Here is a 23,378-nt window from a genome sequence, read left to right as displayed (position 1 = left end):
AAGCCAGCTTCTATAATGCAGCCAGGTTACTATAAAGCCTGCTTGAAATTGAAAGGGCTAAGCTTCTGAACCCCTGCTTGAAGTTGGGGCTGTTTCAAACATAAATAAAACAAAATGCCCTGTGAATATCAGGGCTACACTACAGGCCATATGCAGCTATCTACCCATGATTAGCAATGGTCTTCAGTCACTGCTAACTTAAGAGCAGGTTCCTCACTGCCTGGAAGAAGCTGCTGCCCAGGTAGCCTCCCTTGATAGGGCAAATAAAGGAGGTGAGTACCCCCACAGCAACAGGTCTGGGGGCTCAGATTTACAAGAGATACTGATTAACTTTTCTGGTGTTCATTTTATTACGGTTAGTCCATAAGCTTGGAGTCTGCACAATAGGGCTTTAACAATACAGATTTGTTTAAAGTCTAATGATCAGGGGGACTCAAGAAAGGAGAAAAATACTTCCCTTATCTGGACACTCAGTGGATCTGTAATCACCATTGAAGATCTTTTTAAAAAAATCATCTCATATGAGGTGACTCCCTGAAACCCTCGGTCTTCTCCTTATTGAAATTCTTCCAGAAAGACATGGGCGGAGGCCTAAGGCCACCACAGCCATAAACAAACTACACTTTTAACCTCACTGTTGTGACACAGGCAAGAGGTCAGGATGGAATAGCATCCCATCTCCCTCGTCAGAGACTCCTCAGGTGACGTGTTGATTGCCTTGCCCATTTCTCTTTTGGGATTTATACATGGTCCTGAGGATGCTGACTGCCTTAGTTCCTAAGGAAGATCTCTCTAAAGTATTTGCCTGGTTGGGGCCCCTCCTGATTGCTGCCCCTTTGACACACTGGGGGACTGAGCCTGGGGTCCTGCTATCACACTAGCAGCTAAATGTTATTACAACTGATTCCATGGCAATTCAGCCAAACCCAGACCCCACCCTTAGGGTGAGCTCTAGCCTCCTCAGAGTTCACAATCATATCCCCCCAGCCTTCTACTTTATTCTCCCAGTCATTGGACAGAATATAAAACATACACCATGTTGCTGAACCAGCCACCCATAGAGGAGAAACAGCTTTCTTTCCTATTCCATGGGCAAGAAGGCATCAGCCTCCACACCTAGCATGTGGATCAGGCCCTACATTACTACCTGCCTTGAATCCTTGAGAGGTTACTACCATAAACCAAGTCACCCATGCCAAAGAGTTCAGGTGCATGAGCACCTCTAGCCATCATAGGTCCTATAGCAAAAACCATCAGGGTGGCCACATGGCAGCCACCATACAAACTTGTTAGGCATCACTAGCTTGACAGCTTGGCTTGGCTGAGGCTGCTGTTGACAGCAGGTTCTTACAGCGGGTGGTCAAACCTTGTCTCTGAAGGGCCAGCACCGCCCACCCTGTTAAATCGGCTTTGGTAAATCCCAAACTACAGGATGTAGGGGTCTTATCTCCTGGGAAAAGGGACATTGGCTCTTACCTGTGATATGTCCGTTTCCCGTAGGTAATAGCCCCACATCCACAGGGGTGCTGGCATAATGATGGTTCATCTCCACATAGTGCTTCCCTATGGGGAAGAAGCTAGATTGCTCACTGGCTGGCTGTTGCCGTCCAATTCTCTATAGTTTGATATTCAAATAAATTGTTACTTTTTTTTCTGGCGCATTCGGCTGTTGTACGACTGGCCTTCTAGGGTTAGCTCCACCCACGTGGGGTCACCAGAAGCTCTCTCTTTACTTCCTGCCTATTGGAGCGAGTGGGCAGAGCGTAACCCAAACTACAGGAAGTGGGGCTCTTATCTACTGGAAACGGACATATCACAAGTAAGAGCCAATGTCCCTTTTTCTTAAGGGAGCAAATTAGTAACTTGTAGGGGGAGAGGCAGGCTTTCTGGTATAAACTCTTTTTTATCGTTTTAACCTTTCGACCAGCTCTCTGCTGCAGAGGTCTGAAGGGGCGTCCTACCCTCCTTATAGATTTGAGGGAAGGCTGTTGCCAGATTTCTTAACTTGAATTCAGACACTGAACATTGAAATATTTTATATGTCATGGCTGTCTAAAGGAACCAGGTTTTTATAATCTGATTCAGATCTCTGTAAGATTGCATGTAAATGGTGAGTTATTTTGTTGAGAATTTATATGTAATGTAAATGGCGAGTATTTTGCATCAGCTTCTTAGGTAAGTACACTTCTTAGGTAAGTGCACTTGTCCTTCCTTTTTCACAGACTTGGAGTCTGCGATTTTGCTCTTCACAGGAGGGACAAGCAGGGAGGGATAAAATGGCAGCATGTGCTTTGGGCTCTCAAACCATTATTTTCAGTGGGGCTTGAATATTGCGAGTTGCCATTTTTGCCGGGGGGGGGGGGGGGCTGCAACGGATCCCCTGTGAATTGGGAGAGGCTACTGTATACAACATAGTAACTTCTCCTTGCCTGACTCCTCTAAACCTGACAGAAACAGCATTTATCCATGCTCCAGTTATTAAAAGAATGGACTTCCTTTTCCCATGAGCTTATACTCAGTAAAGTGGATTGGGGGGGGGGGGGGGGGTTACAGTTGTGTCAGTTGTAAGTAATGATCATGCATATGGAATAATTAAGGATTAGATAGGTAACTATTGCATATTCACAGTTACTATTTAGTCACAATTGTGACACTATTGCCATGATCATAATTCCCCCCTAATCTACTTTACTGACCATCCTCCCAAGCTGCTTTGGGAGGAGGTCTATTCTGCCTGTGATCAGAGCTTGGATAAATGATGTTTCCATCATGTTTGGGGAAAGTAGCTGGTTTGTGTTTCACTATAAGCACCAATATTCCAGTGAAGAAAGATCAATTCTGTACATTTTCTGCATGTGGTCAGGTATTTGTGGTAAAAATCCATTACCGGTAATGTAAAATGTCACTATATTCCTAAAAATCAGGAATTTTTCCTTTGCTTCTTAGGCTGCAATTGTAAGGATTATGAAGATGAGAAAGGTCCTTAAACACCAGCAATTGCTTGGAGAAGTGCTTACACAGCTGTCCTCACGATTCAAGCCACGAGTACCAGTAATAAAGGTTTGTGTGAAATACAGTGCAACAATGGTGGGAAAGAGCAAACTCTTGTTCTCAGTTATGCAAATCCTGAAGTGCACATTTGTAAAGAAAGTATGAGTAAACAGAACACTGTACTGTATTACTGTAAATGCAGTGTTTATCTGCAGAGCCAGGAGTAGTTTTAAGAAATTTCATTATAGTTTTGGCATAAAACATTCATTGACATTTTAAAGCAGGAGTGGTGTGACTGAGACCATGGGGGGCCATAGCTCTGTGCTCTACTGCTCTCACTGAAAAAAATATCAAAACATTTTTGTCCCCAAACACCCTTTAGGGAGCCTTTCACCAAATTTTGGAGTCCTCCTGGGCCGTTTTAGACCAAGGCGCGAGGCCTTTCTTAACAACACTTGGTTAAAAAAAAGGGAGGGCTGTTCTGAGCCTACATCACCCAGTGGGGCACATAATGTGGAGATTTGCCCCATGCCCTCACATGATTTTGGGGGCAAAAAATTTTTTGTGCGTGTCCTATGGCCACAAAAACAGCTGTTCTTTTTCTCCAGTTCTCTGTGATTCACCTTTTCTTTGAATACATTTTCTCTGCTATCCTGGACACATGAAGCACTACACTGAGCTATTGCAGCACAACAGTGAGCTTTGGGGGTGGTGATGGGAGCTGAAACAAAATTCCACATGTAGAACCCTTATGCTATGCTCAACCATGTAGGATCTTATCTTAAGGTTTTAGATCTGGAATGCTTATCTATCTGCAGAAATTATTGTGGAAAAAGTGTACATAGCAGCTCTTCCATTATCTTTCTTTGCATTTTCAGAAATGTATTGACATTCTAATAGAGAAGGAGTACTTGGAGCGTGTGGATGGTGAGAAGGACACCTACAGTTACTTGGCTTAACGGTTTTAAACAGCTGTGTGACAGTCAGATAGTTATGCGATTGAAAGAGTGAAAACAGAACTTGGTGGCCTGCTGCTGTCTGGACCTCCATTTTTACAACTGAGACCAGGACTTCTGTCCACCAGTCTTGGAATTACATCAGACCTGCTCAGGATTGATACATTTCAAATATGTAAATATGGACACCAATGCCATTTAACCTAATTTAAGAACAGAATGGAATCTGAAACCTTCTCCACTGGAGGTTGCATGCTACTGCATTTAAATCAATACATTGGCTATACAACAAAAAGCTGTTGCTCCAGGCAGCACTTACACATGTTGGCAGCACTTCAAAAGAATTTGATTTGGGCCCATGTGTTATGTGCTATGAAAAATCATTTGTATAGTGTGTTTCATTTTTTAATGTGTGATAAATAAAAAAAATTAAAAATTTCTGTACAAGTTGCATTGGTTTTATTGTTAAGTTCCATGAGTTATCTTTCTTAAATGTAAATAAAAGATATAATGATTATGAAAGCCAGATGAACTGGGTATTGTTTTGCTTTCAAAATTACAGAGTGACTTCAAAGCAAAACACAATGCAGATCTTTAAAGGTTTGCCCATCACTACTCTCTGCAGTTAGAGGAAATGTAAGCTTATTATGCTTACATTGGTTGAATATTTTCCATATAAGATTGAATCCATATCACCGAAACACATTATCTCTCCACTACACCTATTAGCAAGTTAATTGAATTCTGATTTAGCCATTTTCATGTCTGAGGGACACACACACACACTCTTTGACAAAAACCAGCTACATTAATTTTTTTGTTAAACAGGCATGTGAGTGCATTTCCAAGCCAAGCACCACATTTCCTCATAGTGGACAGTCCATTAAAAAACACTCTAGGAAAATCAATATGGCAACTATAGCAATATAGCAGGATATTGGGAAAAGAAAGAGTATGCCATGTTGAAGAGCTTTAGGATTAAACTGAGAGACAGTGACTGGATGACCTGCATAAACATAGGTTTGAACCCAGCTTTCACAACAGCACACAGGCTAAGGAAGGTACATTAACTTCAAAACTACCTAGCTGTTACTCTAAGTAGTCATTGCTTGTAAGAGGTAAGACAGTTCAAGTAGACTAATTGAAATATATAGCTGTGCTAGTTTGTGGAATCAGTTTGTAGACAGATCTTGTAGTACCTTTGAGACCAACTGAAAGAAAGAAGTTAAGTCAACTTCCTCAGATTCATTACAGGTTCAGGAGACAGTTGCAGGATGGAATGGCCATAGCTTTCTTTAATAAAGAAAAGTTTTGATCTGTCATGGTTGTATACTCTACTCAAGCAATGAGCTTTCACAAAGAATACATGTTCAATTCCACATTGTGGAAATATTTTAAACATTTATGCCAGCCTTGTTTAAAAATAGGGGTAGACCTTCTGAATTCAAAGTTCAAGTATCCTTTATTATTCAAGATTCAAAAATGTACCACACTGCATTATTGCAAAACTTCAATGGTACAAAAAGTATTGCAGCTGGTGAGAAGGCAATAAATTTGTTAAAAATTTCTCACTATAAATTACAGTTACAGTACATTGCAATTTCTGCATTCCAAATTGCATCAAATCAGTCTTCAAAAAAAAATTGCCCACAGTACTTGAAGCTCCTGAAGATAAGGCAGCTGTTTTGTAAGAGGTAGCTGGTATCAAGGGATTTCCATTTCTCTTTCAATGCCTACATACTTGAGGGCATCAGCCTGACTGTATCTGAAACCAAACAAAAGCATTTGAATTTGGATTTTCAAAATAAACTGCCTAGTGTATCCTTTTAGACACAAAAACAATACAGAAATAAACACTTAATTCCTCTTGCATCCCACAATTCTATAACCTACCCATCATGCTACTCTGCACTGTGGCAGACAGTTAAACTCATAACCCTTGGAGAGTGGTAGACTGTTTTTGGTGGTCTTTAAATAGGTTCAATGACCATCTTTCAAGAGTGCTTTCGTTGTATATACCTGCATGGCAGGATGTTGGACTATATGGCCTTTGTGATGCCTTCCAGTTCTTAAGATTATCGGATTCAATTTCTGTCTGTAGGATTAACAAGTTAGAACTCTCACAATCTAAACATGAAACACATCTGAATAAGAAACGCTGTCTTTTTAAAATGAAGTTAAGAGTAAATATGTTGTAACCTACCTGTAATCAAAAAACAGTTCTTCACCAGTCTGAATGGCTCTCTTAGCAAATATGCCTATTCTGTGATCTCCATTAACCATCATGACTGCAAAAAAGGAGAGTTTTATTTTAAAATCTGCTTGAATTACACATTTTGCTGAACTGCTGTAAAATGTGTAAATGTTCACCTTTTGCATAGCAGTTGGGATTGACTGAATGGTTTGCAAATCTTATTTTGTTACCTTTCCGTGTTGCATCAACCACAAAATCTAAATTAAAAAAAAAAAAAAGCTGTTAGAATATTTACTGGAGTAGTTTGCTTAGCAGGACAAGCTTTTCAAGTGTGTTACTACACTTATGCTTTAGTCACTGGTTTGATTTGTAGATAGTGTTGATTAGCAAGAAAGTCCTGCTCTTTTCACAACATAAAATGTTTCCTTCTACACCATCATAAATTTCTATTGAAGCTTTTCTTGCTACTTTCTTTAAAACATTTTGATATTCCCTAGTCATCAATAAACGTATCCTGTTTTGCTTGCTAATTAACTGTAAACTCTACCAAGGTTTGCTTAAACGTTATATATGGCTTCCTCAACTCTTGCTCAAAACTGTTAGAATAAAGCTGCTGTTCCACTACCACCATCCTATCAAGGCAGATAATTAAAAACAAAACAGACTCAATCCCCTACTGATCTGTTATGGTGACTCAAGTCTTGGCTAGAAACCATGTAGCACTAATGCATGCTATATATTAAATGGAAATGCAATATGGAAGGATTAATGAATGAGTACATACCATTATTCAAATTAAACAGAAAGCTGCACATGTATTTGTCATAAACTTTTCCTCTTCTATCTGCTTCATCCTGAGAAATAATCTGAAAATAAAACGTACTTATATGATGGCTTTGATAACTTGCAAATACAAACTCCTGCTCTCGTCTGCCCCATATACGTTCAAATAACTGATTTTACAGATAAACAGAAAACATCTAAGTGATTAGTATTATGCCACAGAAAGAGTTTTTTTGGGGGGGAAATCCAAAATCTCACATGGTTTACAATTAGATTAATTTATGCATTTTTTTGGTACATGCCTAGGCCATCTTCTGGTTGGTGCAAGGAGGAAGTCACACCGTTTGTATTAAGTCCATCACTAACCTGACAGGCAAATTTCTAAAAATTCTTTTCTCTGGTCTTCCTTTGTTTCCTTTATGTCACCTAGAAGAGAGCATCTTCTAGCTAGCTCTTTGTGTCTGTTACCTTATTATTCTTCTGTTCAGTCTTTTATGATATGAACTTCCTTTTCTTCATAATAGCTTTTAAAAAAAAATTCTCTTTTTGGTTCCTTGTTCCCTCTAACTGAACTCATAGGGAAGATGGTGTAAAGAAGCTGCCCTTAGTGTAGCAAATTGACCACAGAATTTACAGTGGCAATGACACTTGCTGCTAAATGGCCCGCTCACAGTGTGAAATATTGCTGGTTGACTGGCTCAGATGGCTGCCTTGGCCATGTAAGAGCACATCTAGTCACTCAAACAGCTGCTTTGAGCACCCATGTAGCCATCCTAGTTGCACGACAAATAGTCACTTGGGGGAAGTGCCCCCCTCAGCTTCTAGAACCTGGGAAATGGTAGCAAAGGAGATGATATTCTGATGCCAGCACTTGAGTGTCTGGATAGGTCTGTGATCAAGGAGCCCACCAAGGGTTGGACAAGGGTGGTAGGCTTGGTTAGCTCAGCCACCCACCATTTTAGAGCAATTATTTTCCTCTGTTGTAGCCCCCAATCTTTAGCTTTGCTGCCAAGATAGACAGCAAAGACAGTAACTTTCTTAAGGCGGATCTTACCATATTCACCCATCGCCAGCCACTATGCAGCCCATATGCAACCCAGGCTTCACTTGCAGCTTTTCAAGAATGGGATTTTTCCATCCTTGAAAAGGTGCAGAAGCCCAGAGAAGCCTGGGTTGCATATGGGTTGCATACTGCCGGGCGATGTGCAAATGCAGTAAGAGCAGCCTTATCATCATCATCATCATTTATATTCCATCTTTCTCCCAATATAGGGACTCAAGACAGCAAACAACAAGAAAGTTACATCCTGAGTCGATCCCAGCAGCAAAGCTAATGCAATAATCTCCCTAGCATTGTCAATGGCAGTAACAGGAGAACTATTAGCTCCTTCAGATTGCTACAATTCTAAAATAAATGACAGGTATACAGGGGTTTGTTTATTTTAGTACAGTGCTCCTCAGGCTATCTGATAAAAAATAAAGAACCTTCAAGCCTTTTCTTGGTTCTTTATGAGACTTAAGAAGCAGTTTAAGTGAAGAGATTGTAGGACTATCCTATCAATTTGGTAGGGGTACAGAAGATTTCAGATATCTGATTAAAGGGTTTCTACCTACCCAATTAACAATAAGATGTTTTAGTTGTACCTCATGGACAGTTAGATAGGCATTCAACTCTACATTCCAGTTAGGGATTCCATAAATTCTCATAAAGAAATACTCAGATGCTTTCTTGATTGCACCCAAGAGAAACTCTAAGGTAATTTATTGATATTGGCAGTGTTACAGCCAGCAGACACATAGTTCCCCCTGCCAAAGACTTACAGAGAGGAGCCCGTACAATTTTTCGAGTTATGAGTTCCAGACCCATTGAGGGAGGAAGAAACTGTTAACATTCTCAAAGGTTAACTTTCTAGTTTCGGCATTGCAATCATATAATCTGTTCCCTTAATCAGAATATACAGTATTAGAGCAAGGGTTTTCCATGCTTCCCCTTATTCACTGGAGCCTACAGGGAACCTGTCAGCCTGGATGGCAGAGACTGAAGTCTTCTTTGACTTCCTGCGCGTAAAAGATGTCCTACATGGAAGGACAGGTTGCTTACTTGTAACTGTGCTTCTTCAAGTGGTCACCTGTGCCCTCACACAAATAGGTTTTCATACCGGCTCAGAGCCTCCATTAAAAATTTTAAAAGGATATTGAGAAACTGGAGCATGCCCAAAGGAGGGCGACTAAAATGATGAAGGGTCTGGAACCCATGCCCTATAAGGAACAACTTAGGGAGCTGGAGATTTTTAGCCTGGAGAAGAGAAGGTTAAGAGGTGATATGATAGCCCTGTTTAAATAATTGAAGGGATGTCATATTGAGGAGGGAGCTAGCTTGTTTTCTGCTGCTCCAGAGAACAGGACCCGGAACTACGGATGCAAGCTGAAGGAAAAGAGATTCCACCTCAACATTAGGAACAACTTCCTGACAGTAAGGGCTGTTCGACAGTGGAACACACTCCCTCTGAGTGTAGTGGAGTCTCCTTCCTCAGAGGTGTTTAAACAGAGGCTGGATGGCCATCTGTCAGGGATGCTTGAGATTTCCTGCATGGCAGGGGGCTGGACTGAATGGCCCTTGTGGTCTCTTCCAACTCTATGATTCCAAAAATTTTCTACAGCTGAGTAGCTTGGTGAAAACCCCACCTTCCATCTACCATGCATGTTTCCCTCAGTTTCAAAGTCAGTCACGAAACATAGAGGGACTTGAAAAGAGGGAGGTAGTGTGGGTTGTGTGAGGACACAGATGACCACCTAAAGGACTAAAGTTACAAGTAAGCAACCTGTTATCTTTTATTATGGTATGTGTCCCTCACATATGGGTGATTGAAGTTTACCAAAGGATGGTGGGTCAGGTCACTGAAGAATGGAGAGAACAGCACATCCAAATTGAGCATTAGCCCTGGCACCGCATTCAAGCTTTTTAATGTTGTTTAAATATGAATGGCTGTGACTACATGGCAACCTTACAAAGGCCCTGCAGAGGAACTGCAGAAAAAAGCCATAACTCTGGTACAGTGAGCTTTACATCTGGTAGGAATAGGCCAAGTTGTAAGTTCATAGGAGCACCATATAGTCTCCACTACCCCCTTTGACAGTCACTGAGAAGACATGTGATGTCTCTGTTTGGGACTGGCATAACCAATAAACAGCCTACTTGTATTACAGGACAGATGTATACTGTACATAGAAGGCTAAGGCCTACTTACATCCAAAGAGTGCCTTCTCTAATGGTGATGATAGTTGAAAATAGGAGATAAGTACAGTCCCATACACGGGCTTCCCGTACACAGACTTGAGGTCACATGGACCAGAAGCCCCATTTAGATGAATGGTGCATGTGCCCATGGTGTGTGTACCACACCACATACAGGAGCATGCCCTATTAATCTAAATGGGGCTTGAGCACGTGCGGAATTCGCTTTATGTGGTGGTGGTGGTGGTCCAGAACATTTCCCCTGCGGAAAGCAAGAGTCCACTGTACCATAGTATAATGTCCTGATTTAGATGGAATTGAGAGGCAACCTTGGATAATAAGTTAACATCTGGATGAAGAATGACCTTATTATGATGAAAGGAAAGGAAAGGTTTGTCACATCAAATGTGTTGTGTTCACCTGACCATCTGGAAGAAGCAATCGCAACAAAAAATACTACTTTAAGAGTGTGGAACCACTCATCGACAGATGCTAGAGGTTCAAAAGGCTTGCTCATCAATAGTGATAAAACCAGCAATATGGCATATCAGGGCTGGAGCCATGACTTGTGGGTCAAGATGCACTATCATCCCTTGCAACTGTTGCTCACAGGCACAAAAGGCCTGGATAACTGCCAGGACACTGATATACAGACGAGACACTTGAAGTGATGAATGACCTTGAACTGTCATATTCGCATTGTGCACACCCCAACCTCTCAAGAGATGTATCGGTGGTAACCACACAGGATGCATCTGTCTCACTCTTCGTTTTATGTCTTCTTAAAGATATATATTTATGATTTTACAGATACATAAAATAAAGAATAATACCCAATAAACAATAAGAAAAAGAAAAGAAAAAAGGAAAGACTGAATGATAGTAAAAGAATAGCAGTAAGAAAAAGATATGGAAAGCCACTTCTCAACTTTTCATCAGTTATATCTATATATATCCTCTTTGTCATATCAGTCATATCCATTTATGTACTCTTTATCTATCCCCTTCCTCTCCATTGACGCCCCCTTGTGGGAGAGAGGCTTGCGTACCCTAATGAAATTGTGAGCTATGCTGGCGGTGGTATAATAGCCTCCCATGCCAGACAGGTCACAACCGAAGGGTCTGACCAAGAGCGCCAAAGGACAGGATGGGCTCTCTAGCCATATGTAAATTTAAAATGTGTAAATTTACAGCGCTTTATAAATAAAGGTTAATAATAATAATAATAATAATAATAATAATAATAATAATAATAATATGGCAACCATCCTAGGAGAAGGAAAACTCTAATCCCAAACCTGGGCAGATGGTGCTCGTCTAACCCTGTAAGGTCAACTATCTAAGAGAAGGAAACTCTAATCAAACCTATGACCTGAGGTCATCCGCTGCCACTGTCCATGCTTGTCAAGGCCTCAGCAGACGAACTTCTGGTTTAAAGGGTGAGGCCAGTTCTGTTCATGCTGCGCTCCACCAGAAAAATTTATTGCACAGGCTTGAAGGATACATCCAACCTCCGAAAAAGCCCTGTAGCGATAGGCGAGGGACAAAATGGCAGGTGTAAAGATGCACTGGAAGCCACAGACCCAACCCTGCATGCAGGCGGTTCAGGACTTTGGTCGCTTGAGACTGACCCAGGGGATGACAGTCTTGTTCGGCAGCATCCTGAATGAACAAGCAGCCTTTTTTAAGGAGAGCACTGCTTGCTCCATATGGAAAGAGGCCTAGAAAAGGTGGCCTAATGAAAGCTCTTCCCCATCTACTCGGTTGGCTAGCCGCGGCCAACGCGCATCTTCTGATGCAGTCAAACAAAGACAAAGAAACAAAGGCACACACCAGCCTCCAAAGGTGCAAACAGACTAACGCTTGCATGCTGGAACATCAGAACCATTCAAGATTCTGCAGATAGTGGACGTCCTGAGCGTCATTCTGCTCTAATAGCCGATGAACTGTCACGACTTAACATAGACATTGCTGCTCTTAGTGAAATCCATCTTCATGAGGAAGGCAGCCTTAAAGAACACAGTGCTGGCAACACACTCTATTGGTCTGGCAAACCCAAAACTGAAAAACATCTTTCAGGTGTAGGCTTTATGATCAAAAACTCCATTGTCTCCAAACTCAAAACCTTGCCTACAGGACACTCTGACTGCATTATCTCCTTACACCTCCTGCTACAGAGAGGAGGAGGAGAGAGGTAGCTGGGCAGCCATTTTGAGTGGTGACTGTTTAATTTTTTTTAAACTCTAGGGAGAGTGTGCTTGTTGCAGAGGGGGTGGAAATAATTTTTTTTCATCCAAGGAGATCTACAGCACAGGCAGAGTTGATTGAGCACCCTGCCACAAATTGTTGAAACATCAGGGGCTTTTATGTTGGTGTTTTCTGGAGGATCTTTTTTTTAGGAGGAAGCCCACAGTCCTGTTCCAGTAATTTCCTAAGACTTTTCAGTATGGACACTGACGGAACCACGGCAGTCACCTGCAACACTTGTGGGATGTTTGTCTTCTTGCCTACAGAAGTGGAGAACTTCACACGCCCCAAGTGCAAGTTGGTAGCCCTCTTGGAGGAGAAAGTGCAGCAGTTGGAGTCCAGAGTAGCTACACTTCAGCATATTAGGGAGCAGGAGGATTTCCTGACACAACAGAACTAACAGTCCTGGACGAGTACCACACAGAGGAAGTTGCTGGGGCGGAGGAAGTCACTTCACATACACAGGAGGCAGTCAGCTGGAGGAATGTCACACAGAGAAGTAGGCCAAGAAAGGATTGTTCTGGGAGCTTGCAGCTAGAGAATCGATTCGACGCTCTTTCCCTTATTAATAATAATAATAATAATGTTTATTTATATACCGCTTTTCCAAATTAGATCAAAGTGGTGTACAACAGGAAGTACAATACAAAGTCAAAATAAAACATAACAGGCCTCTCTCCCCCTCAAGATGGTGGCTGAAGGGAGGGCTTGTCATCTTCAGGCAGACAGTTGGAGCCAGCCTGCCTCTCTCCCCCCAAGATGGTGGCTGAAGGGAGGGCTTGTCATCTTCAGGCAGACAGTTGGAGCCAGCCTGCCTCTCTCCCCCCAAGATGGTGGCTGAAGGGAGGGCTTGTCATCTTCAGGCAGGCAGTTGGAGCCAGCCTGCCTCTCTCCCCCCAAGATGGTGGCTGAAGGGAGGGCTTGTCATCTTCAGGCAGACAGTTGGAGCCAGCCTGCCTCTCTCCCCCCAAGATGGTGGCTGAAGGGAGGGCTTGTCATCTTCAGGCAGGCAGTTGGAGCCAGCCTGCCTCTCTCCCCCCAAGATGGTGGCTGAAGGGAGGGCTTATTAAGGAGGACGAGCAGGCAAGCCTGAGAATCCCACCCAAGGGAACAGTCGCTGCTAAGCCTTGGAGGAGGCGTGTGGTCGTAGTGGCAGACTCCTTGCTGAGGGGTACAGAAGCAGTGATTTGTAGGCCTGACAAGATTTCTCGAGAGGTGTGTTGTCTCCCTGGGGCAAAGATCCGTGATGTGACAAAGAGGCTGACAAGACTGGTCAAGCCTACTGACCAATACCCCTTCCTTTTGGTCCACGTGGGAACCAATGATATTGCAAGAAACAGCCTTCAGAACATCAAAAGGGATTACGAGGCGCTTGGAAGGAAGCTGGAAGGAATGGATGCACAGGTTGTCATCTCGTCTCTTCTGCCAGTTGAAGGGCACAGTCCAGGAAGGGAGAGGAAAATAGCTGATGTGAACAACTGGCTTCGCAGATGGTGCCGCCGAGAATGATTTGGATTCTTCGATCATGGGCTGCGGTTCCATGAGGAGGGACTTCTTGCAAACGGACGGGTTGCATCTCACGCCAGTCGGAAGAAATGTTTTTGCCAACAGTCTTAAGAACTTGATCAGGAGGGCCTTAAACTGAGTTCCGTGGGGAAGGGAGACAATATTAAGGAAAGCGAAAGGGCTGGAGAAAATTGTCAAACTGACATAGAGGAAACATGAAAAAAAGTGCAAGGACCCAACAGTGAAAACTGGGAAAAGGTTCTAGTATATTTGGAAAGAAAATGGGGGAAAGTGGCAAACTTTGCGACAAAGGGTGATGAAATTATATGACGTGATAGATCTAGAATTTGTTAAGAAATGTGGCAACTGGATATAAACAACGAGAGTTTATAGACTCTTAGAGTGATTAAAGGGAATGTAAGGAAAATAGAGATATAAGATACAAGGAGGATTATCTGAGATAATGGAGGGAGATTTCCTCAAGACTGGAATCATATTAATTCATGATTATATTAAATTATAAATATACCCATACTTATATTTTATTTTATATAGATAAAGGTTGATTTAACTTAGATCAGAGGTAGAAAAATGAATATTACAATTGTTTGGATTTGAGAATAATGCATGAGAGGTAAGAGAAAATAATATTGTCGAATAATTTTAGGGTCACGAGAAGATTACAAAAACAAGACTTTTTATGATCTCTAGGAGTTGGAGGAAAAGGAAGTAGTAAGTAGTCATCTTATGAATGAAATTAATAAAACAGTTTGTAAATAGAGGGGACAAGGGAAACTATTAGGGGTTAAAATGTTGGTGTATTTTGTTGTATGTTATTATGTATATGAAATGATTTAATAAAAAAGAAAAGAAAAACAATGTATCCAAACAAACTCCTTTTTATAGTCTTTTATGCCTTCCCGGTCCAATTTTCTTTCTTGTCCTTTGTCTACCTGGATTAACATTTGTCACAAAGGTGCTACAAGATTCCAAACAGTGTAGACTTATTCTATCTATTTTTGAATGGCGAGGCAACATATAGGCAAAACCTATTGACTGAATAAGGAGCTATTACAGTGAGCCCTTCCCTTACGCGAGGGATCCGTTCCGGATATCCCCCCCCACACACGTAAGGGAGATACCATGAATGCTCAAGCATTGAAAACAATGGGGCTCATGCATGCAGTGCGGCGTGGTGCGTGCATCTCATGGGCATACACGCCATTGCCACTACTGGCATGCTGAAAGCCGTGTATGACACAGATACTTACATTGAATTTCATTCTTGGATGGCCAGAGCAGTAATTCACCCACTCATGGTTATTTGCCATGTGCCATCTGATGAGGCAAGAGTCAAAGATCTTTTCAATTATGTCTATTGACTCTTCTCTCTTCAACAGTTGCAAAGCTTTGCCTACTAATAAACATCCTATACAACTATACATACACCATTTCCTACATTCTCCCTTCCTGTTCTTTTCAGCCATATATCTGGGAAGGATGGATTGCTTTTCTGGCCATCTTAAGAATGAATATTCACTGTAACCTCATTCTCTGGATGACACAGAGGAGCAATTCACATGCTCATGGGATTTATCCAAGACCTGAGTCATTAGAGTGAGTCTGCCTGCCACAAATCTCTATACATGTGAATGAGACCAGTACCTTCTGGTCTCAGAACCACAGTCAATGCCACCACTTACCTTTTCAATATATTTGGCCTTAGCCCCTTAGAAACACTTTCCTGCAAAAACCATAATATATGACTAACTTGTATCTCTTCTATCTGTATTGAGTAAGTGTGATCCCAGCTTTAAATGCTTTCCAGGTCATACTGTATATTCTTTGTGTGGATTACCTTCTTGATGCCAGGATGGTATTCATTACTGACTGAATAATATTGTTGACTCATGTACTGCCTTTCAGTGCCCACATCATCAGCTTCAATAGCTCTGGGTTTTGATGAAAAATGTGACTGTGTTGGGCCAGACTCTTGAAGCCATCTCCTTCAAATAATCTGTTTGATATTTTTCCTTGTCTTTAGAATTCAGAGACACAGGCATGTTAGTCTTGCGTATCAGTATGCATGGGGATCTTGTACCACCTTTGAAATTAACTGTGAGGAAGAGGTTGTACCATAAGCTTTCATAGACTTGGGGGCAAAACAGACATCTTGCCACCCCTTTCAGCGTCGGATCAGGGCCACAGCAACCACATGCCGCAACCCCGATCCAGCACTTTGCCACCTCAAAAAGAGGCAGCAAAATGCAGCTCCTTTTAGAGTTGGCAAAAAGGCACCTTTGCTGTCACGGCGGCACTTTTCAGTGCTCCTTTCAGTATGCAGCGTATGAACGCCGCACCAAAGGAGCACTGTGACCCACCCGCTGTGCAGTCAGACGGGTGGAGTGATGCCAGCATGGGATTGTATGTCGTCCAAACGCCACACTCTCATGCTGGTACCTCAAGCTGGTCTGTTTAGCCCCTTGGTCTACTTTCTCACATGCTTTAAAGCTCAAGGTGTTTCAGCCTGCATACATTTTTATGATCTTCTTCACAGGTAAGGTTTCCTTTTCTCCAACAAATGAATGAGATTCTCTGCTTCAGAAATTTCCACAGTTAGATTTCAAATTATCCCTGAATTTCATTTATCTCTATTACAGAGAAAGCTCAAGTAATTTCAACTTATATATGTCAGTGGTGATCTGAAGGACATTTATCTACAGTCATCCCTTCTTATTAGCGGGGGATCAGTTCTGGACCACCACCATTCCCATGGATAACAAAAAATATGGGACCTCAAGTCCTATTCTTTCCTATGACTGCACAGCCACATGCATACACATCTATTTAAAACAGCAGGCTTGCTGTCTGTGGAAGCTCAAATCTGCAGATGGCAAGCCCACAGAGAAGAGCCTACTGTATATTAAAGAGAAAGGCCATCATGAACCCAACACGTTTCAGCCATTTTGTGTGTGCGCCTGTGTGTGTGTGTTCTCTTCAAAGGTGATGGGATGTCTAACTGCAGAAAATTCTTGAGTAATGAGCAATGAATCTCATTCTATTTGTTTGACAAAGGAACTTTACTCCTTATACTGTATCTGCCTAAATACATTGGGCTTTCTCTATAATAAATCACCCATTTATTGAGTGCTTCAAGATGTGCTTTCAGTTTGTCTTGTGGATTCCACTGGATGTTCTACAGTTTTTGTCTCTTTTGATGTGTTGTGTACTCTTTCTCCAATCACATTTCCTCTTGAATTTTTCCAGGTTCTACAAATCATTGAAACATAAATTCTGTTGATCATTACACTGAATTGTATTCTTTAAATTCATTCTTGTAAACTAATTCATTAAGTTAAAATCAGTTTCATACATTCTATTTATAGTACCTGCTGCTAAACCATTTAATTATGCCCCATTTTGTTGGCTAAAAATGGAGATAACTTCCTTGCTCAGTATGTTAGTCAACTTTGTGTTGCTGCTCGTGTGCTGCAGTTATGGTCTGTTGTTGGACCACAGCTGCCCAGCTACCAGTGTGTTTTCTAACATAGCCTTTCAATGTGCTAACAATTAAGGCTACTTCCCTGGAGCAATAGGAAGCTCCACTTTCAACACTGAGTTGCTTCATTGTTTATATTTAGCCTGCCAATCACCTCCAGCTTCTATGTAGGAGTCGCTTTAAGCAGATCTGTTTGCTTTGAATTACTATGAATTTCTGCTCCACCTCCTGTCTTGAGACCTCCATTTCGAAAATGGCAGTTTGAAGTGACACTGCAAATGTTTGCTACTGTTGTGCCTTCAATAACCTTGCCCTAACTAAGGAAGTCACTCTGGCCTATTATTTTTATCCACAGATTTATATTTCTTTTCCTTTTTCAAAAATGCATCTGCATTCTATTCTGCCTTTTCACAGAATCACAGAATCTTCTTTTTTTTCCCCTACTTCCTTTTGTTTTACTAACCTCTTAGTCACTCATACCCAATGACATAAAAATTCTTTTCCATATTGATTCATTACTTGTTTCAGTGCCAATGGCTGAGGGCACCTTCTGGACCGTGGCATGTTTGCCGTGGTCCCAAGGCATCTTCAGCAGGGTTGGCTTGCCTTCATGGTTGTCTTAAGTACCTTACGTACTGTGCCAGGTAAAACTAGACTTTTCAGCACTGACACATGCACTGACACCATACAAGCATTCAGTGCTTCATTAAAGAAAATAAATTTAGTAATCTTGAAAGTAACATATTTGAAGGGATTTGAAATGAACAGTTTATGCACAGTTTAACAGAGAAATCACAGATAAGATTTTATTAACAATTCAAATTATTATAGTAGGACACCTTGCACAATATTCATTTACTTTCTATTCACAGTTATTTCATTTACACATTTATCAAAACATATTCTCAAATTGAAATGCATTAATTGAAAGTTATTTTGTCATTAGCTATTAAAATATTTTTTCCACAGAAGCCTCTTTTATAGTGATTGATGCCTCAACATCTCTACACATTCACAGACTACAGTGAAAATTATTTTGCTACACCCAGGATCTACTTTAGTCAGTACTAACAGGATTCAGGTTCATGATAGAAACTTGGTAGATCAATACTTCAAAATGATGACATAAAATGATAATTCTCTGAACAAGTGAAGATTTTAGCATACAGTTGGATGTATTTTATTGTACCTCTGCATTGTTCATCAGTGTATACCATGTGTAATCTTTGACTTATTTGAAAAGGAAAATGAGATTTATTTTACTTTACTAAAGAAGTTACTACAAATTGCTTTCTGAAAATGCTCAGTGCAAGCAAAGTTTTGTTTCTTACCTCACCACAATATTCAGAGATGAATTCATTTTTCTGCACTGGATCCTTAATGAAAATCCCCCAGCCTGCCACATCAGAAGGCGCTAGTAGCAAATGCTAAAGGAATGAAAAAGCAAGTGCTTTAAACAAAATATGGATGTTGGCAATTACTAACTCTAATCAAATACACACCATGTGAAGTAGAGTCTGTTTAAATATTTGAAGGGATGTCATATTGAGGATGGAGCAAGCTTGTTTTCTGCTGTTCCAGAGACTAGGACTCGGAAGGACAGGTTACTTACCTGTAACGGTATTTCGAATGGTCATCTGTGAATACATACAAATGGGTTGTACTGTGCCCGCGCAGTGCTGCTCGGAAACTTCTGGAATCACTGGGCAAAGTTAACTTTGCAACTTTTAGCAACTTTTTGGCGGTAGCTCCGCCCATCCCTTATAAAGCCCCTGGTATCCTGCTCTTTCCCCAGTTCTGAAATTGATGCCGCGTAAGCGACATGAGAATGAGTCAATTAAGAGCAGGACACTGAGGGGAGGATGGGATGGATTTGCATGTATTTGCAGATGACCACTCAAAGAAATACCGTTACAGGTAAGTAACCTGTCCTTCTTCTTCGTGGTCTCTGCGAATCATACAAATGGGTTGAGACTGACAAGCTTAGGTCAGCGGTGGAGGGAGTGTCATGAGACCCGAGTAAGGTTCAAACAAAGTGTGTTTATTTTCCACAATAAATATGTTGAACCAAGAAACCTGTGTTAGTCATATAAAGATAGCACTTAACCTGTGCAAGGCATAAGGCACATAAATAACACATTAGGTCATGCAAGACCTATGTAATCCATCAGAAAGTTTTAAACAAGCCACTGGCAAAAAAACATTCCCTTCAGAACATGTAAACCATTGGAAATGTACACATTTAACAAAAACACATGAAAATGCAGTGCAATCAATGCAACCCTGAGACCAACACTGCCCTTCCAAAGGATGCATCCCGTTTGGCTCTGGTATCCAGCCTGTAATGTTTTATGAAAGTCAAAGGCTGGGACCAAACAACAGCTTTACAAACATCCTCCAAGGGGACCCCAATCAAGAATGCAGAGGATGCTGCTACCGCCCTAGTTGCATGGGACCGAACCCTGGCCGGGAGGGGTCTGCCTAACAGTTTATAGCAGAGGTGGATGGTACCAGCCACCCATTTAGAAAACCTCTGCGCTGTCACAGGCAGTCCTTTCTTCGGTTCCGAGTAGCACTGGAAGAGTCTCTCGGAATGGCTCAAACCCGCAGTTCTGTCCAAGTAGAAGGCCAAAGCCCTCCGAATGTCCAAAATGTGTAGACTGCGTTCGACCTCAGTGGTCGGGTTCGAAGCCAGGGTGGGCAAAACAATGTCTTGGCACATGTGAAAGGCAGACACCACCTTAGGCAAGAAAATGATGTCAGTACGGAGGACTACCTTGTCCTTATGGAACCTAAGGAAAGGCTGGTCCCTCTGCAAGGCACAGAGTTCACCCGCACGGCGGGCAGAAGTGATGGCCACAAGGAAGGCAGTTTTCCAAGTCAATAGTCTCAAGTCTGTTGTGGCCATAGGTTCAAAGGGCTTGGATTGTAAGGCAGACAGCACAGCATCCAAGCTCCAAGCCGGTGCCGGTATCGAGACCGGATGGTGAAGGTTGCAGCAACCTTTCAGGAAACTCTTCATAAGAGGGTCCCTGAAAAAAGAAGGTTTGCCATCAAACTGGAAGTGGGAACAGATGGCTGAAAGGTAGCACTTCACGGAAGTGAGGCACAGCCCCGCATCCATTAGTGCCATCAAGAACTCCAGCACCACAGGAGTCGACACCTAAGCTAGAGAGTGGTCTCTGTCAGAGAGGAACAAAAGAAACTTCTTCCATTTGGAAGCATAGGACCTTTGGGTAGCTGGTCTGTGGGCAGCCAAGATCACTGTCCATACCAAAAGAGGTAGTGAGGCTAAGGACGGAGCCTCCAAGCCACCAATAGCAAGCTCTCGATGTCCGGATGTCGAACCTGGCCGTTCTGGATCGTGAGGAGGTCGGGACGGAGCTCGAGGCGGAGAAGGTCTCTCCTGGAGAGGTGAAGCAGGGACGGGAACCACGGCTGTCTCGACCATCAAGGAGTGATCAGGATGGCATCTGAGCGGTCCGCTGTAATCTTGGAGACCACCTTGGTGATCAATGGGAATGGAGGGAAGGCGTAGAGCATCTCTCCTGACCAAGCGAAGCCGAACATGTCTCCGAGGGAGTTCTCACTGTGCGCCCGGGAGCAGAACTGGGGACAGTGGCTGTTGCGAGCGGTCGCAAAGAGGTCGAACTGGGGGGTTCCCCACCGACGGAATAGGTCACTGACCGTCTTGGGATGGAGCCTCCACTCGTGGCAGACAGTGGAAGATCTGCTGAGCTGGTCGGCCAATTCGTTCTCCTCTCCTGGTAGGTGAATTGCCTGGAGGAGGGTCTGTCTCTCAATGCACCAGTCCCAGATCCTGAGGGTAATGTCCAGCAAGGTTCGGGATCTGGTACCGCCCTGCTTGTTGAGGTAGTACATGACCATGGTATTGTCCGTCAACAGCTGGACTACCCTGTTGCAGAGGCTGGATTCGAATGACCTCAAGGCCTTTTCCATGGTGAGCATCTCGAGGGCGCTGATGTGGAGAGACTGCTCGCTCGGGGACTACTTGTCCTTTACTAGAAGGCCGGGCATGTGAGTGCCCCAACCCTCTAGGGAAGCATCTGTGGTCAGGGTTACCTCGTGCTGAGGAGGCAAAAAAGGCATGCCAATGCAGACGTTGCGGGAGTCGAGCCACCAGTGAAGGGAGCGGGCGACAGGCCTTGGAATGGTGAGCCACTTGGACGGCTGGTCCTCCATAGCATCGAAGACCGACAGGAACCATGACTGGAGTGGTCAGGACCGAAGTCTCGCCCACGGGGTGATGAACGTTGTCGAAGCCATGTGTCCTAGGGCTACCTGGACAACTCTGACCCTCACCTGTCTGTGCGCCAAGCAAGTCCTGACAGAGGAGCAGAGGGACAGTAAACGGTCCGGAGGGAGATAGGTGACGCAATCTTCGGAGTCGAGGATGGTGCCTATGAACCTGATCTGCCTGGACGGGGTGAGGTGGGACTTTTCCAGGTTGACCACAAGCCCCAGGGTGGACAGGAGTTCCAGTGTAAACTTGACATCTCCTTGGAGCTCTTCCACAGAGGGAGCCGCGAGAAGCCAATCGTTCAAGTAGGGGAAGACTCTGGAGCCGTGTTGGTGGAGATAGGCCACTACCAGAGCCATGCACTTGGTGATGACCCTCAGAGCTGTGGAGAGGCTGAAGGGAAGGACATTGTAATGTACATGTCGTGCCCGATGGTGAAGGTGAGAAATCTCTGATGGTTGTCCCTTATTCCCACATGGAAATAAGCGTCCTTCAGGTTGATGGTAGCGAACCAGAGGCCCTGGTGCAATAAGGGAAGGATGGAAGCAAGGGTTACCATGCAGAACCGACGGTAGAACAAAAAGTCATTAAGGTTTCGTAAGTCTAAGATTGGCCTTATGCCACCATCAGATTTGGGCACCGTAAAGTATCTTGAAAAGAAACATCTAGGGGCCTGGTCGGAGTCTATAGGGAGATAACCCCCTTTGATAACAAGGTGCGTACTTCATCGAGAAGGGTGTCTGAGGGGGTGGTGGAAACAATAGCTCCAGTTGGTGGGAGCTCTTTGAACTCAAGGGCATAACCCCTGCAGACTATGTCCAAAACCCATGAGTCGGAGGTGATTGGCAGATGTTGGGAAAGAGCCTAAGCCTGTCCAGGAAAGAGGAGGGAGACGGGACAAAGCATGCAGGAACCCTTCATGACCTCTTCTTGCCCTGGTCGGTATCCTGCAGGCGATTCTTTCGGTACTGGGCAGGAGCATTACGCTGACTAGAGGAGGAGGAAGATTGAGAAGGGTAGCACTGCCTCTGTGGCTCTTGGTGCTGGTAGGGATGGTCCTGTTGGAAGGACCTCTGACCCTGGCCCTGCCACTGCTGCTGTCGCTTCCTAAACGGAGCCGGGGAGGTTGAGGACATACCGTGTTTTTTGGCAGCCACCTTCATCCGGTACTTGCTGTAGAGACGGTGGTCAGTCTCAGCATGAAACAAGCCGGAATCATCGAATGGCATGTCCTCTATGGCAGCCCTTGCGTTAGGGTTCAGGTCCGAACCATGGAGTCAAGCATGGAGTCGAAGGGCCACCAATGCCGCCACTGCCCTCCAAGAGCAGTCGGCCACATTGGGGGAGAGGGTGATGAGCCAACTCCCGATGGAGTGGGCCTCGTCTCCAATCTCCACGAGCTTGCGTTGGCAATCATCAGGTACCTCGGGAATCAGCGGCGAGATCTTTTCCATGAGGGTCTGCACGTATGCACCCATGCAGGCGTTGTAATTAAAAGCCTTCACGGCCAGGGCAGAGGCAGAGTAGGCCTCCTTGGCCAGCCCGTCTATTTTCTTGGCCTCCCGGTCTGCCAGCGAAGTGGCCATCTTCGGAGTGAAAGCTTGCTGTGATCCCTCCACAATCGCTGAATTCTGCTTCGGGTGTGTTGACAACCAGGAGCAGTGGATCGGGGAGATCTTATAGAGAGACTCTATCTTCTTAGTGGA

The 23,378-nt window shown here is 43.4% G+C and overlaps 2 protein-coding genes across 9 annotated transcripts in view; one reads left to right on the top strand and one right to left on the bottom strand.

The window, feature by feature from the left end:
- Positions 1-4,387, top strand: part of LOC149309468 (cullin-1) — a 77,910-nt gene extending 73,523 nt beyond the window's left edge. The window contains exons 21-22 of the mRNA XM_089532515.1: positions 2,947-3,060; positions 3,870-4,387. Coding sequence (XP_089388641.1) covers positions 2,947-3,060; positions 3,870-3,950 — 195 coding nt within the window. The 3' untranslated portion in view covers positions 3,951-4,387. The remainder of the gene's footprint in view (positions 1-2,946; positions 3,061-3,869) is intronic.
- The window catches only part of LOC149309467 (histone-lysine N-methyltransferase EZH2), a 204,488-nt gene that overhangs the window by 70,681 nt on the left and 110,429 nt on the right, over positions 1-23,378 (bottom strand). For 5 of the 8 annotated variants that reach the window (XM_089532513.1, XM_089532510.1, XM_089532511.1 and 2 more), the window contains 5 exons: positions 18,743-18,838; positions 6,926-7,007; positions 6,318-6,398; positions 6,151-6,235; positions 5,379-5,712 (listed from right to left, as the gene is read on the bottom strand). In XM_089532513.1, the coding sequence (XP_089388639.1) occupies positions 5,652-5,712; positions 6,151-6,235; positions 6,318-6,398; positions 6,926-7,007; positions 18,743-18,838 (405 nt within the window). In that variant the 3' untranslated portion in view covers positions 5,379-5,651. Of the gene's footprint in view, positions 1-5,378; positions 5,713-6,150; positions 6,236-6,317; positions 6,399-6,925; positions 7,008-18,742; positions 18,839-23,378 lie in introns of those variants that run through there. The other 3 variants (XM_089532507.1, XM_089532508.1, XM_089532509.1) reach the window with 2 other exon arrangements.

Source organism: Sceloporus occidentalis, unplaced genomic scaffold (assembly GCF_023333645.1).
Source record: "Sceloporus occidentalis isolate IW3139 unplaced genomic scaffold, rSceOcc1.0.p SCAF_7, whole genome shotgun sequence".
Taxonomy (NCBI): Eukaryota; Metazoa; Chordata; class Lepidosauria; order Squamata; family Phrynosomatidae; genus Sceloporus; species Sceloporus occidentalis.
This window is presented reverse-complemented; position numbering and strand designations above follow the sequence as displayed.